Source organism: Microcaecilia unicolor, chromosome 2 (genome assembly GCF_901765095.1).
Source record: "Microcaecilia unicolor chromosome 2, aMicUni1.1, whole genome shotgun sequence".
NCBI classification, from domain to species: domain Eukaryota; kingdom Metazoa; phylum Chordata; class Amphibia; order Gymnophiona; family Siphonopidae; genus Microcaecilia; species Microcaecilia unicolor.
Window position 1 is genome coordinate 230,357,383 of NC_044032.1, and position 12,201 is coordinate 230,369,583.

Here is a 12,201-nt window from a genome sequence, read left to right on the forward strand (position 1 = left end):
GCCCATAGGTCTGTCTATTGGATGTTAACAAGCAACTAGCACTAATTGCCGTTAAGATCTATGCGTATTCTGTAATATGGTTCGCGTAATTCTAAGTTGCATAATTGAAAAGGGTTGTGGCTATTTCTAAAATCTATGCATGTTGTTATAGAATACACCCACATTGTGCGTAATTTAGGCATTTGGATTTATGCCCACGACTAAATTTGGTCATGTGGAGAGGTGCTCAGCATATTCTATATACTGCGTGGAAATTTAAGCCTATTCTATAAAATGTAGGCATACTTTGGAGAATACACCTAGGCGTATTTTTTTCCATGCAGAATTTTTAGGCACCATATATAGAATCTAGCCCTAAATGCATACAAGTGGCACTTACCTTTAAGCACCAAGGTTATAGAATTAGGGAGTTTACGTCCTATTTCCTTAACCACAATATCCTGTGCTAATTTTACCATGGCTTCCCACGTGCATTAATTGCCACAGACCCAATCATTAAAACTCACCTTCCCTGCATGTTTGGGGCTGGTGGGAGGAGGAAGGCAGGGGAGTCTTTCATGCCATCTCCTCTGTAGCTGGCAGTGGTGGTGATTTTGGTCAAAAGGAAGGGAGCAGAACCTCACATTTTTGGGCCAGGCTGCTAGTGTCTGTGATCGCATTCATGGGGAAAGTAGCAAAATGCAGCATGGAAATTGTGTGGAAATACTTCTAAACCAAATAGGAGGAAATATGTTTTCAATCAAAGAATAGTTAAGCTCCTGAACTTGTTCCCAGAGAATGCGGAAACAGCAGTTACTGTATCTGGGTTTAAAAAAATGTTTCGTCAAGTTCCTGGAGGACATAGTCTGTTATTGAGATGGACATGGGGGAAGCCACTGCTTGCCCTGGGATTGGTAGCATGGAATGGCGCTACTAACTGGGTTTCTGCCAGTTACTTGTGACCTGGTTTGGCCACTGTTGGAAGCAGGATACTGGGCTAGATGGGCCATTGGTCTGACCCAGTAGGGTTGTTCTTATTTCCAGCCCAGGTTGATGGTGATTTGTGGTGACAACACAGATGAATGTAAAACATGACAGTTGTGATTATCAATAGATGGAGGGGAAATCTGCAATAGAGAGCAGTGATGGGGGATTTCAAGTATCTTGCTCCTTATTTTGTGCTCTCTGCAGCCAGTAGGACCTTATAGCTCTTATGGAAAGCTGTGTTTGCTGTTTATCAAATATTCAGTGACACTCTGAGGAACAGTGAACTACAGTACTATCAACTTGGCTCCTTTCATGATCTCTGAATTCACAAGCTATTTTAAAAAGTTGCAAGCATACATTCTGTGATATTTGTTAATCATAACTGAATGTTGGACAAGGAGTAATGGTCTAAAACTCTAATTTTCATAATCTTACCTGAATCGCAGCTTTTAGATGTCCTAAACAGGAATGATTACCAGATTAATGATTGTGGGCTAGCATATATTTTTCCTGTGTGTTCCTGTTAATTTTTTCTCTTCAACATTATCATGCAATTCATATGATCAAATGTAGATGGTAAAGGATAAACTATAGCATATCTTTGTGATAGTTTGAGCTGAGGTACCTTCATAAACACAGCTAGGACACGGTGTAAAGTGAGCAAAAATACTTTTCAGAGTGTGATTCAAAGAGAAAAAAACTGTAGCAGCCAATTCCCCTTACAGACTGCTAGTGCAATATTGCACCAAAATCACTTGGAGTTCAGTGCAGTTGTACAACAGGGCTCTGATTCTTACCCAACCATTGGGGGGGGGGGGGGGGGGGGGGGGGTTCCACTGTGCACAGGAAATAAGTTAAATTTGTTAGGTTAAAGCTTAATGCCCATTATTCATATTTGGTATTCATATGTGGCCAAATAATATTTTTCATTATTCATATTCTGCTGAATAGTAAAATACGCTATTCGGTACAACTCTAATTTTAATATACTTGAAGAAATCAGAGCTTGAAGAAAAAGTCACGCTAGCAAGAAATGTTCTATCAGATTTGCTTATAAAGATAGTTTGTATAGTACTAGGTTCTTTTTTTTTTTAACTTTAAATTTTTTATTAACAAGCTTCGATTTGATATTACAAACAAACACAAAGTTTTCTATACCCCCCTCTCCTCCCCCCTTCCCCCCCCCCCCCCCCCCCCCCGTTCCTCCCTCCCTCCCTCCCTCCCCTCCTACTCATTACACACTAAGTCATTTGGGTCAGTTCCCTTAGCTGGGTCCATAATTCAGATGTCATGCTGTATCTTCCCACCCTCTTGTCCATGAGCTTCTCCATTTCCCCGATAAGGGATAGTTTCAAAATCCAATCTTGCTCAGTTGGTGCCTCCATCTGTTTCCAGTGTTTTGCACATTCTCTTTAAATGTCTCTGCCACTTTGCTCCACGTCTGTTGCCCAGCCCTAGCAGGCACCACTGGGGATCACATGGAAACGGCTTGCCCGTGTGCGCTGCTATCTTTGCTGTTATCTCTCTCCAATAAGATTGCAGTTTTCTACACGACCACCAAATGTGTAAGAAGGTACCCACCTCCGCACCGCATCTCCAGCACTGCTGCGAGACACCTGGAAACATTGCATGCAGCTGGTGCGGAGTTAAGTACCATCTCGAGAGAACCTTGAAGGCATTTTCTTTTAACAACACACCGTTCGAAGCTTTTTTAACTTCTATTATAACCGCCATCCATTCATTTGTTGTGAACTCCTTCTGCAAGTCTCGCTCCCATTGGGACATGTAATTACATTTCTCAAAAATCCTGCCTTGTATAAACTTATACAGTATAGATATAACCCCCTTCATTTTCCCCAGAGATCCCCATAAGTTCTCCAACCCTTCATGTTCCTCTGGGTCCTTCCTCAACCACCCTTGTTTGTGTATATAGTGTTGGACTTGCAAGTAAAAGAATCTATCTGTGTCTATGACCTCACGTTGCTCCTTGAGCTCTGCAAACTTTCTCATTTTCCCATCTTCCAGCAGGTCTCTAAAGCAAACCAAACCCTTCTCCGCCCACCGCTTCACAACCCTATTCCCCACCCCTACTCTGAAACTTGGCTCCCCCCCAATATGTGCATAGGTGGATGTGGTTCTAGATTTCCAAAAACGGGTCCTAAAAGATGCCCACAGGGTTAGAAGATGTCCCACATATGGATTAGAGGATATCTTGCTATAGGTATGGGGTGGTATTGAGGCCCAGATACAGCTATATTTCTGTACCATCATTTTGGTCCATGCGCGCCGCCACTGACGGTCTCTCCTGACTCCATGCAGAAATGAATTTCATCTGGGCTGCCCAATAGTACCATTCTAAATTCAGGACACCTCTCCCGCCCATATCCACCGACCGCCATAGCAGTTTCCTACTTTGTCTCGGTGCTCTGCCCCCCCATATAAATTTTGATACCTCTCGTTGTACCTTTCCCAACTCCACCCTGGGTACCTGTATCGGTAGGGTTTGGAACAGAAATAGCACTCTGGGTAAAACATTCATTCGGGCCGTTGCTATCCGGCCCCACCACGATAACCACATTCCCTTCCATCCTCCCATATCCTTACGTATTTGTTGGAACAAAGGTGTATAGTTCTAGCTTCTTAATGGTGTCTGTTAATTTGTCTTTTCTATCCATCTTAACTAGAACTTCCTCATATGTCATAGCACTGTATGTATCTTATAGCACTACAGAAGTGTTTAAAGTAGTATAAGCTATTGCTGTTTTGAATACTATTGTATATACAGATATTTTGTTTATATTTTCAGGTCAAAGCTGTGCCTTCCTTACTTAAGGAAGAGTAAAATCGCTCATATTCTAAATCTCAGCCCCCCACTGAATATGAATCCTGTCTGGTTTAAAAATCACTGCGGTAAGTGCCTTAAATGACCAGAGTTTATAAGCCATGGTGTCATTTGGTCTGCAGTGGCAGTATTTGAGCAGGTAACGCAAACGTTATAGTCTGTGTAAAATAAATTTATTCCAATTTATAAAATAATTTTAATAAAGACTTTTTTGCATTTTGAAGCTGTTCGATAGGTCCTGACAGAGAAAGAGTACCCTCAAATTCAGGAAAATATCTAAGCATCACTGAGTGGCTTTAGTTAGTACTTAGTGAATTATTGTTTATGTTTTGGATTAACAGGACAGGTAGGTCTTTTTTCTCTATTCTTTCAACAATTACAAAAACCCTACAACTGAAATACTACTGGGAGCCATCAGGTTGCCAAAGCTACTGCTGCCGTTACGGTTTCTGCCTAGATAGGTAGCATTCTCCAAAGCGAGGAATTTGTTCCATGTGCAAAGGTGCTTGCGGGTTGAATCCCTCATGAAAAAAATTAAGGATCAGAGTGAAGAGGTGACAAGTCTGAAAAGCATCTGAGACAACGAGAAACACATTGAAATGATTCTTGAGGTATCAAAAATCTACAAGGAGAATATGCAACTGTACTGAAGAGGACAGCTTGGACACAGATCACCAGATCCTGCAGATTCAACACCTCAACTCCACCTTCCTTCAAACTGAAGAAATGTTATGCAGCCTTGGAGCAAGTGAGAACATCCCAGGAACAGGAGGAACCACAGCACAAAAACCTGTGCTGGATCAGGGGCCACTAGGAAGCAAAGGGTAGTGGCAGTTGATGATCCTTCTGAGTGATATAGAGGCATCCATCTGCCAACCAGACATGATGTCCTGGGAAGTGTACTGTGTACCTAATGCTAAGATCCAAGACATTAAGGAGTTTGCCAAGACTTATCAAGCCTACTATTATCCAATGCCAGTCATCCATGTTGGCACAGATGTTACTGTTAGGTATCCTTCTGAACGTATAAGGAGAGAAGAAGAAGCATAAGATCTAGGGCTGTCCATCAATTAAAAATTTTAACCGCAGTTAATTGCATGATCCCTTCCTTCCATCCATGATCACCATTTTTCCCTTCTCTTTTTCCTCCCCTCCCTTCTATAGGCACCATCTCCCTTCTTTGATTCTTCCATCCCCAATTTTTAGCATTTGTCCCTCTCCCACTGCCCCCCCCCCAGTCCTCATATTATTTTCTGTCTTTTTTTTATCCAGGCACCTCTTCTTACCTCTCTGCCACCCAACCTCTCAACCACATCTCTCTCACTTTTTCCTCTTTCTCCTGCTCTGACCCTTTTCTCCCTCGCATCTCTCCCTCTTTCTCCCACTGCTGCTGCCCCTCCCCCACATCTCTCTTCTTTTCATCTTATCATTGCTGCCCCTCCCCCACATATTTCCTCTCGTCACTGGTGCCCCTCCCCCACATATTTCCTCTCGTCACTGCTGCCCCTCCCTCACATATCTTGCTCTTCTCCTCTTTCTCCCCCGCATCTCTGGCTTTTCTCCTCTTTCTGCCACTGCCGTACCCCCCCCCCCCCCAAAAAAAAAAAAACACGGTTCACATCTTTCTCTGTCTCCCTTTTTTTTCTGCTGGCAGTGGCACCTCCTCTTACCTCTCCGGTATTCGGACAGCCCCCTCTCTTCTGCAGCTCCTTCTCCCTGCTCCTCACAACTGCTGCTGCAGTAAAAGCACACTGTGTCAACCATACCAAAGCCTCTCTGTAGCAGGAAGTTACGCCTCCTCTGACAGAACTTCCTGTTTCACAGAGAGGCTTGGAGCCGGGTGACACGTAGCGTGTTTTGAGTGCAGTGACCGTGAGAAGCAAGGAGTAGGAGCCACAGAGGAGAGTGCCGGAGAGGCAAGAAGTGCAGGCAGAGCATTGCTAGATGTTTGTGGGTGGGGGAGAGACACGTTAACTTGTGTTAAAAATTTAACACGAGTTAAACATTAAGGGGTATGTTTACTAAGGTGCGTTAGTGTTTTTAACGTGCCTGTAAATTTAAGCCGCGTTAAGCGCTATCGCGCCTGTACATTTCTATGGGCAAGTTAGCGTTTAATGCACGTAAACCATTTACGTGCGTTAAAAACACTAACGCGCCCATAGCACCGCATAGTAAACCTAGCCCTTAATGCATTAATTGCGTTATTAATACGTTAAATGTGCAACCGTATTAAGAACGTAAGAATAACCATACTGAGACCAGTGGTCCATCTGGCCCAGTATCCTGTTTTTAACAGTGGCCAATCCAGGTTACAAGTACCTGGCAAAAACACAAATAGTAGCAGCATTCCATGCTACCAATCCCAGGGCAAGCAGTGGCTTCCCCATGTCTGCCTCAATAGCAAACTATGGACTTTTCCTCCAGGAGTTTGACCAAACCTTTTTTAAACCTAGATACGCTAACTGCTGTTACTGCATCTTCCAGCAAAGAATTCCAGAGCTTAATTATTCGTTGATTGAAAAAATATTTCCTATTTGTTCTAAAAGTATCTCCATGTAACTTCACGGAGTGCCCCCTAGTCTTTGTTCTTTTTGAAAGAGTAAAAAAAATGATTCACTTCTTCTCATTTTACACCCTCAGGATTTTGTAGACCTCAGTCATATGTCTCCTCAGCCATCTCTTTTCCAGGTGAAGAGCCCTAACCTCTTTAGCCTTTCCTCATAACTAGAGAAGTTCCATCCCCTTTATCATTTTGGTTGCTCTTCTTTGAACCTTTTCTAGTTTATTTAATTTTTTAAACAAATACGGCAACCAGAACTGAATTCAATATTCTAGGTGAGGTTGCACTATGGAAGTAATACAGACATTATAGTATCCTCGGTCTTATTTAGCATCCTATTTGCTTTTTGGGCCACCGCCACCACCACACACTGGGCAGAAGATTTTAGCATATTATCTATAACGACACCTAGATGATTTTGCAGAAGAGTTGCGGGTAAGATTTGCCTCTTTGCGTATGATAGAAAAATCTGCAATAGAATAAACTTCCTAGAAGGTGTGTAATATGAGGAGCAAAGCTTGAAGAGTGGTCTAAAATTAATGCAGGGCCATGTATTTGGGCTAGAAAAACCAAGGGAAGATTATAGTATTGGGGTGAAATACTTCTCTGAATGAATGAATGAAGAAAGAAAAGGACCGGGGGGGGTTATTGTATTGCATTTAATTTTTAATTTGATCAGGCATTTATAACCCACTTCTATCCCCATTGGTGTTCGATGTGATTTACCAATGTAATCATGAAAGCATTTAGTAAAAACATGTCAATGCCAAATTTATTTTAATACAGCAAAATTCATGACTATCCCATAGTCAAAATCATTCAAAATCATTAAGCAGAAATTGCTGCTTAATATAGTAATATCCTTATTTCACACCCCCCCCCCCCCACAGAAAATCAACGATCTTCAAAAATCATTATCACCTTAAGAAAGGCAGGAAAGGGGAGAGATATGATAAAGTTATTTAAATACCTTTGTGACATAAATGTACAAGAGGCAGTCCTTTCTGAATTGAAAGGGAGCTTTGGAATGTGGGTGGATGACAGTTAAAGGGGATAAATTCAGGATATAAGGAAATATTTGTGATCATATCTTGGAAAAGGTGACTAAAGTAGATCCAAAATGTTCAGAATGGACAGTTTTTCATGTCATAGGTCCATAAGCCGTCTGCAAAAGTTACATGTTTGAACTTTTTAAACTTTAGTTTTCCACAAGGGTGGAGTTTATTGTATTACAAATTGTTCGCTCTAGCAGAAGTCATTAAAACCTAATTTTTTGTGTCTGGAGACTTTAGTCACCTTTTTCCTGACATGGTGAAGATGAGGACTGTGTCTTCAAGAAAGCACAAAAGATCTCAGTGACAAGTACAGATCTCAAATGGAAAAGAAAAGGATTAAAGGACTGCTTGATTGGTATGAATGCTCAGACTGGATAGACCATATGGTCTTTATCTGCCATCATTTGCTATATTTCTATGTTAAGAATAATATACTTAATATAGTCCTTTAGAGGTTTTACCAAGTGGGTACGTAAAATGAGTTTCTCTTTTAATATGAAAACAATTACTTTGTTCGAAAAGGTGAATGGTAATATTAAACCACTAGTAAGAAATGCCCGTTTCGGGAAAACAATGAAATGGGCGCTAGCAAGGTAATCCCCCACCACCACCATCCTCCCCCCCTCCCTCCGTCCCTCCCTTCCTTCCTTCCGAGTTCCACCCCCCCCCCCCCCCCCCCCCCCGTCCCTCCCTCCCTCACTGACTTGGTTGTGATGAAAGTTCGCAGCGCTCTCCCTGCTGCTATCACTGAATCTGTGGAACTCGTGCGTTGTGCCTTCACCGCCCCGCCCTCGACGTCATTCGCTGCCCCGCCCTCGACATCATCGCGTTTTGACGCGAGGGCGGAGCTACATGACTGCAGGCCAAACCGGATATCTCGGGCACCTCATCCGGCTTGAGGCTTCATTGGAACATTGGAGGTGCCTTTTATATATATATATATATATATATATATATAGATGTTGGAATATGAATCTCTTATACTCCTTTTGTCATGTGTTCAGGCAGGTTTCGTTCAAGGAGCTGCAGATTTGAATTGTTATACTGTGTTTTGAGGGCTAAGAAATTGTGCTACTTTACATACATAAGTGAATAAATGATTTATTTTTGCCTTCTCTTTGTTTTAGCTTATACTATAGCTAAGTATGGCATGTCTATGTGTGTGCTTGGAATGGCAGAGGAGTATAAAGGGGAAGTTGCAGTCAATGCATTGTGGCCTAAAACAGGTAAATAATTATTTTTGGTGCCTTCTTTTTCAAAGGAATGAAAATATTTTAATTGATCTGTGTTCTTCAAATCTTTGAGCTGAGGAGTTGAGCTGGAATACCTAATTTGAAATCTACCAGTTACTTCAACGATTCTATTAACGTAGCTTCCCACACTGTTCTAGAACCTGTGAAATAGTTGTGTCAATCAACCAGCAGGTGGAGATAGAGAACTGAAAACTGAGCTGAGACATATCTCTCTTGGAATCCAGTCCAGGTTCTCGGTATTTTCTATCTCCAGCAGGTGGATGGTCACACTTTTCAGCCTCTGGTTCTGAGTGAGTACTTCTGGTCCAGTTGGTCCCCAATTGAGCTTTGTGGGTGGCTTGCGTCTGCAGAGTCATATCTGGAGGTCTTCAGATCCCTGTCTGTGGTGTCCTGTGAATTTACTCCTCTCCCTTCACCTCTCCCTGTTTCCTGTGGAGCTCTCCTTTTCCATCACAACAACCTAGAAGAGATGTAGGTAGGTGGTAAGATGGTGTCCTAATCTGCTGCGTGAACAGTTCGGCTGTATGCTGGTGATTCCTCTTACCATTTTCATTCAAGATGCCTCATTCCAAAAGGAAAGGAACAATGAAAGGACAACCGCTGATGCCCCTAGTATCGTCTCCAATCCAGCAAACACTTGACCGCTACATGCGGAGTTCACCATTAGATACCGGCTTGGTGAGTCCCATGCTGACTGCCGCTGGAAGAGCATCGTCATTCCTGGGACTGGATACCACCTTATCGCCGCCGGAGCTGAATCCTCATTGTCCAGCGAAGTCCAGAGTCGAGTTAACAGGCCAGGCTGAACCAGAAGATGTTAACAGCACTGACCTGATCGGCTGTTCTCCCTCTGGACTCACAGAGAAAAGCAACTTGGAGCAAGAAACTCCCATGGAGGTGATCATGGCGATTATTTGGAAAGCTGTCCAGGATTTAACTGCCGAAGTTGCTAAATCAACTTGAGAAATGTCATTAATTGTGAGTAAACTGGGTATAATTTCTGAATCTCTTGATAAGGCTAAAACTGATTCAGCAAACCAAATTCTCCAGACACAAGAAGAAGTTAATAATGTAAAACTCACAGTGGATGTTTTAATGAAAGATAAACTATTAATACATCGTAAAATAGAACAAATAGAGAACTATAACCAGCACTTAGATTATTGAACTTCCAAAAATCACTAGCCTTGACACCATATGATTTCTTCAAAAAATATCTACAAGATATATTGAAAGCATCCTCAACAAATATGCCTCCATGTAATAAAATATATTATTTGCCAATTATTGCCTCGAAACGAGAAGAGATCTCTGATTCAGTTAGCCTAGTGAATTTACCTCAATCACAACTGAACCTGGAATACAAAATTTATCCGCTTTTGTAGAAGAATCAATGACAGAAATATCTACTAGAGGAACATTGATAGTATCTTTTGTGTTCGAACAGGATTTAAATATGGTTATGAAACTATACTTTAAAAATTCCTCAGCCTTATTTTGTGGTCAAAAAATATGGATGTACCCGGATGTGACTAAAACAATACAAGAAAGAAGGAAGCAGTTTTTGGTCCTCAAAGAGAAGACAAAAGCTTTAGGAGCAACTTTTACCTTAGCATATCCTTGTAAATGTCTGGTTCGTCTTCTGGGGATTAAATATGTATTCTTTGAACCAAATCAACTACGTGTTTTCCTGGACATGAAAAAAACTATCCAACCGACCGATTGGAATGTCTGAATCAGCTACAGATTAAGAATGGGATCAGGACTAAGCCAATTCAGAATTTATTGTTCTTTTTCCACTTTAAAGTAAGCTCCTTAAGTTTACCTTAACACCCCCCCCCCCCCCCCCCCGGCCCAGAATACCTATTGGGGTCTAAGGAAGAGTTTAAATATTATAAATTGTTTTTTCTTTCACTCTTTTCAATTTCCTCATGTAGCTTAATTTCTCTGTATTACCTAGCAAACTTTTATTGTTTGTAAAACTTACATTCAATAAATAAATATAAAAAAAAAAAAACAACCTAGAAAACAAAAAGGAGAAGGAAAGAGATTTGCTGGAGAGCATGGGACAGAGTATCAGTCCTGAGTCTGAGCCTTTCTCACCTGTGGTAAGGCTTGTGGAGACTGTGAGCTTGGGGGATGCAACCAGCAGTGGTAAGTCCGACTAAAGTTTTGACTCTGAACCATTTGGAGGGCTGCAAGTTCTACTTGGTGCAGAGGAGGAATCCTAACTGACTGCTTGGGACATGTTGTGCTGCACTGGTGACAGAGTGAATGACAACTACCGCAGCATCTACCAACCAGCATTGGGTCATTGCAGTGTGTGCAAGCCGGGAATCCCGTGGGATGCGGAGGAAATAGCACATCTTCAGATTTGGTGCAGCATCCGAATATGTCTGGGTCTTTGGGCTCTGTCTCCAGCAGGGTCATTGTACAGTTTGATGTGGGCAGGAATGGGTGCCATTTTGTTGGGGCTGACTGGTAGTGAGGCGCAACCTCTGGCTGATCAAGTGCAGAGCACGGCCACCATTTTACAGCCTCAGGATCTGACAGAGCATTCAACTGCATCGAGATCTATGTTTTTGCCATTGTTTATATTGCTCTTAATACCAGGCCTTTACTGAAACAGGGATAGTCAGAGTTACTGCAAGGTGCTTCAGCTTTTCACTGCTGCCCCTCCGGCTTCTAAGAGATCTCATTCAAACCTCCAGGAGTGGGCACATGAGGCTATCTCTGCTTCTCCCTCTTTATTTGATGTGACCTTGATCTATTCAGAAGCGCCATCTTTGAAGGAGTCGGAGGAGGGAGATGATCCAAAAGTACTGAGGTTGTTTCATAAAAAGGAGCTCAGTACTCTTATTTCTGAGACACTGGTGGTGCTTTCCATTAGGAGCTTTCTGCTTCGGCATCAGGAGTTTCATCTTCATCAATCATGAGAGGGCTTAGAGGTCCTTCTAAGGCCTTCTCGATGCATCCAGATCTTCAGGACCTGATTACAGCAGAATGGGTCTCACCAGACACAGAACTGAGAGTGGGAAGAGCCATGGCTCACCTCTACCTGTTAATTCCAGGGGAGAAAGATAAATTTTAGCTTCCCGGGGTGGGCTCCCTGTTTACGGGAGTGAGTAAGACCACCACCTTGCTGGTGGAAGGGGGCATTGCCCTAAAAGACCTACAGGATAGGAAGCTAGAAGGCTAGCGGAAACAAGCCTTAGAAGTGGCCTCTTTGGGCTTCCAAGCAACAGGGTACTACTCATTTGTGGCAGGAGCATAACTGAAGTGGTGTCAGCAGTCAACAACACAAGATGGGGTGCCATAATGCCCAGCTGGAAGCGGGGTTGGCCTACTTGGTGGATGCTATTTATGACATGTTATGGGTTACGGCCCACAGCATGTCTTTGGTTGTCATGGCATGTTGGCAACTCTGGTTGCTGCATTGGGCAGCAGATGCAACTTCAGTATCGCGTCTAGTTAAGCTGCCCTTTTGAGGCAAGTGGCTATTTGGAGAATATCTCAGTAACTTGG

At 42.6% G+C, this 12,201-nt stretch overlaps 1 protein-coding gene across 1 annotated transcript in view; it reads left to right on the forward strand.

The window, feature by feature from the left end:
• Window positions 1–12,201, forward strand: part of HSDL2 (hydroxysteroid dehydrogenase like 2) — a 130,326-nt gene that overhangs the window by 68,731 nt on the left and 49,394 nt on the right. The window contains exons 5-6 of the mRNA XM_030193772.1: window positions 3,773–3,876; window positions 8,551–8,649. Coding sequence (XP_030049632.1) covers window positions 3,773–3,876; window positions 8,551–8,649 — 203 coding nt within the window. The remainder of the gene's footprint in view (window positions 1–3,772; window positions 3,877–8,550; window positions 8,650–12,201) is intronic.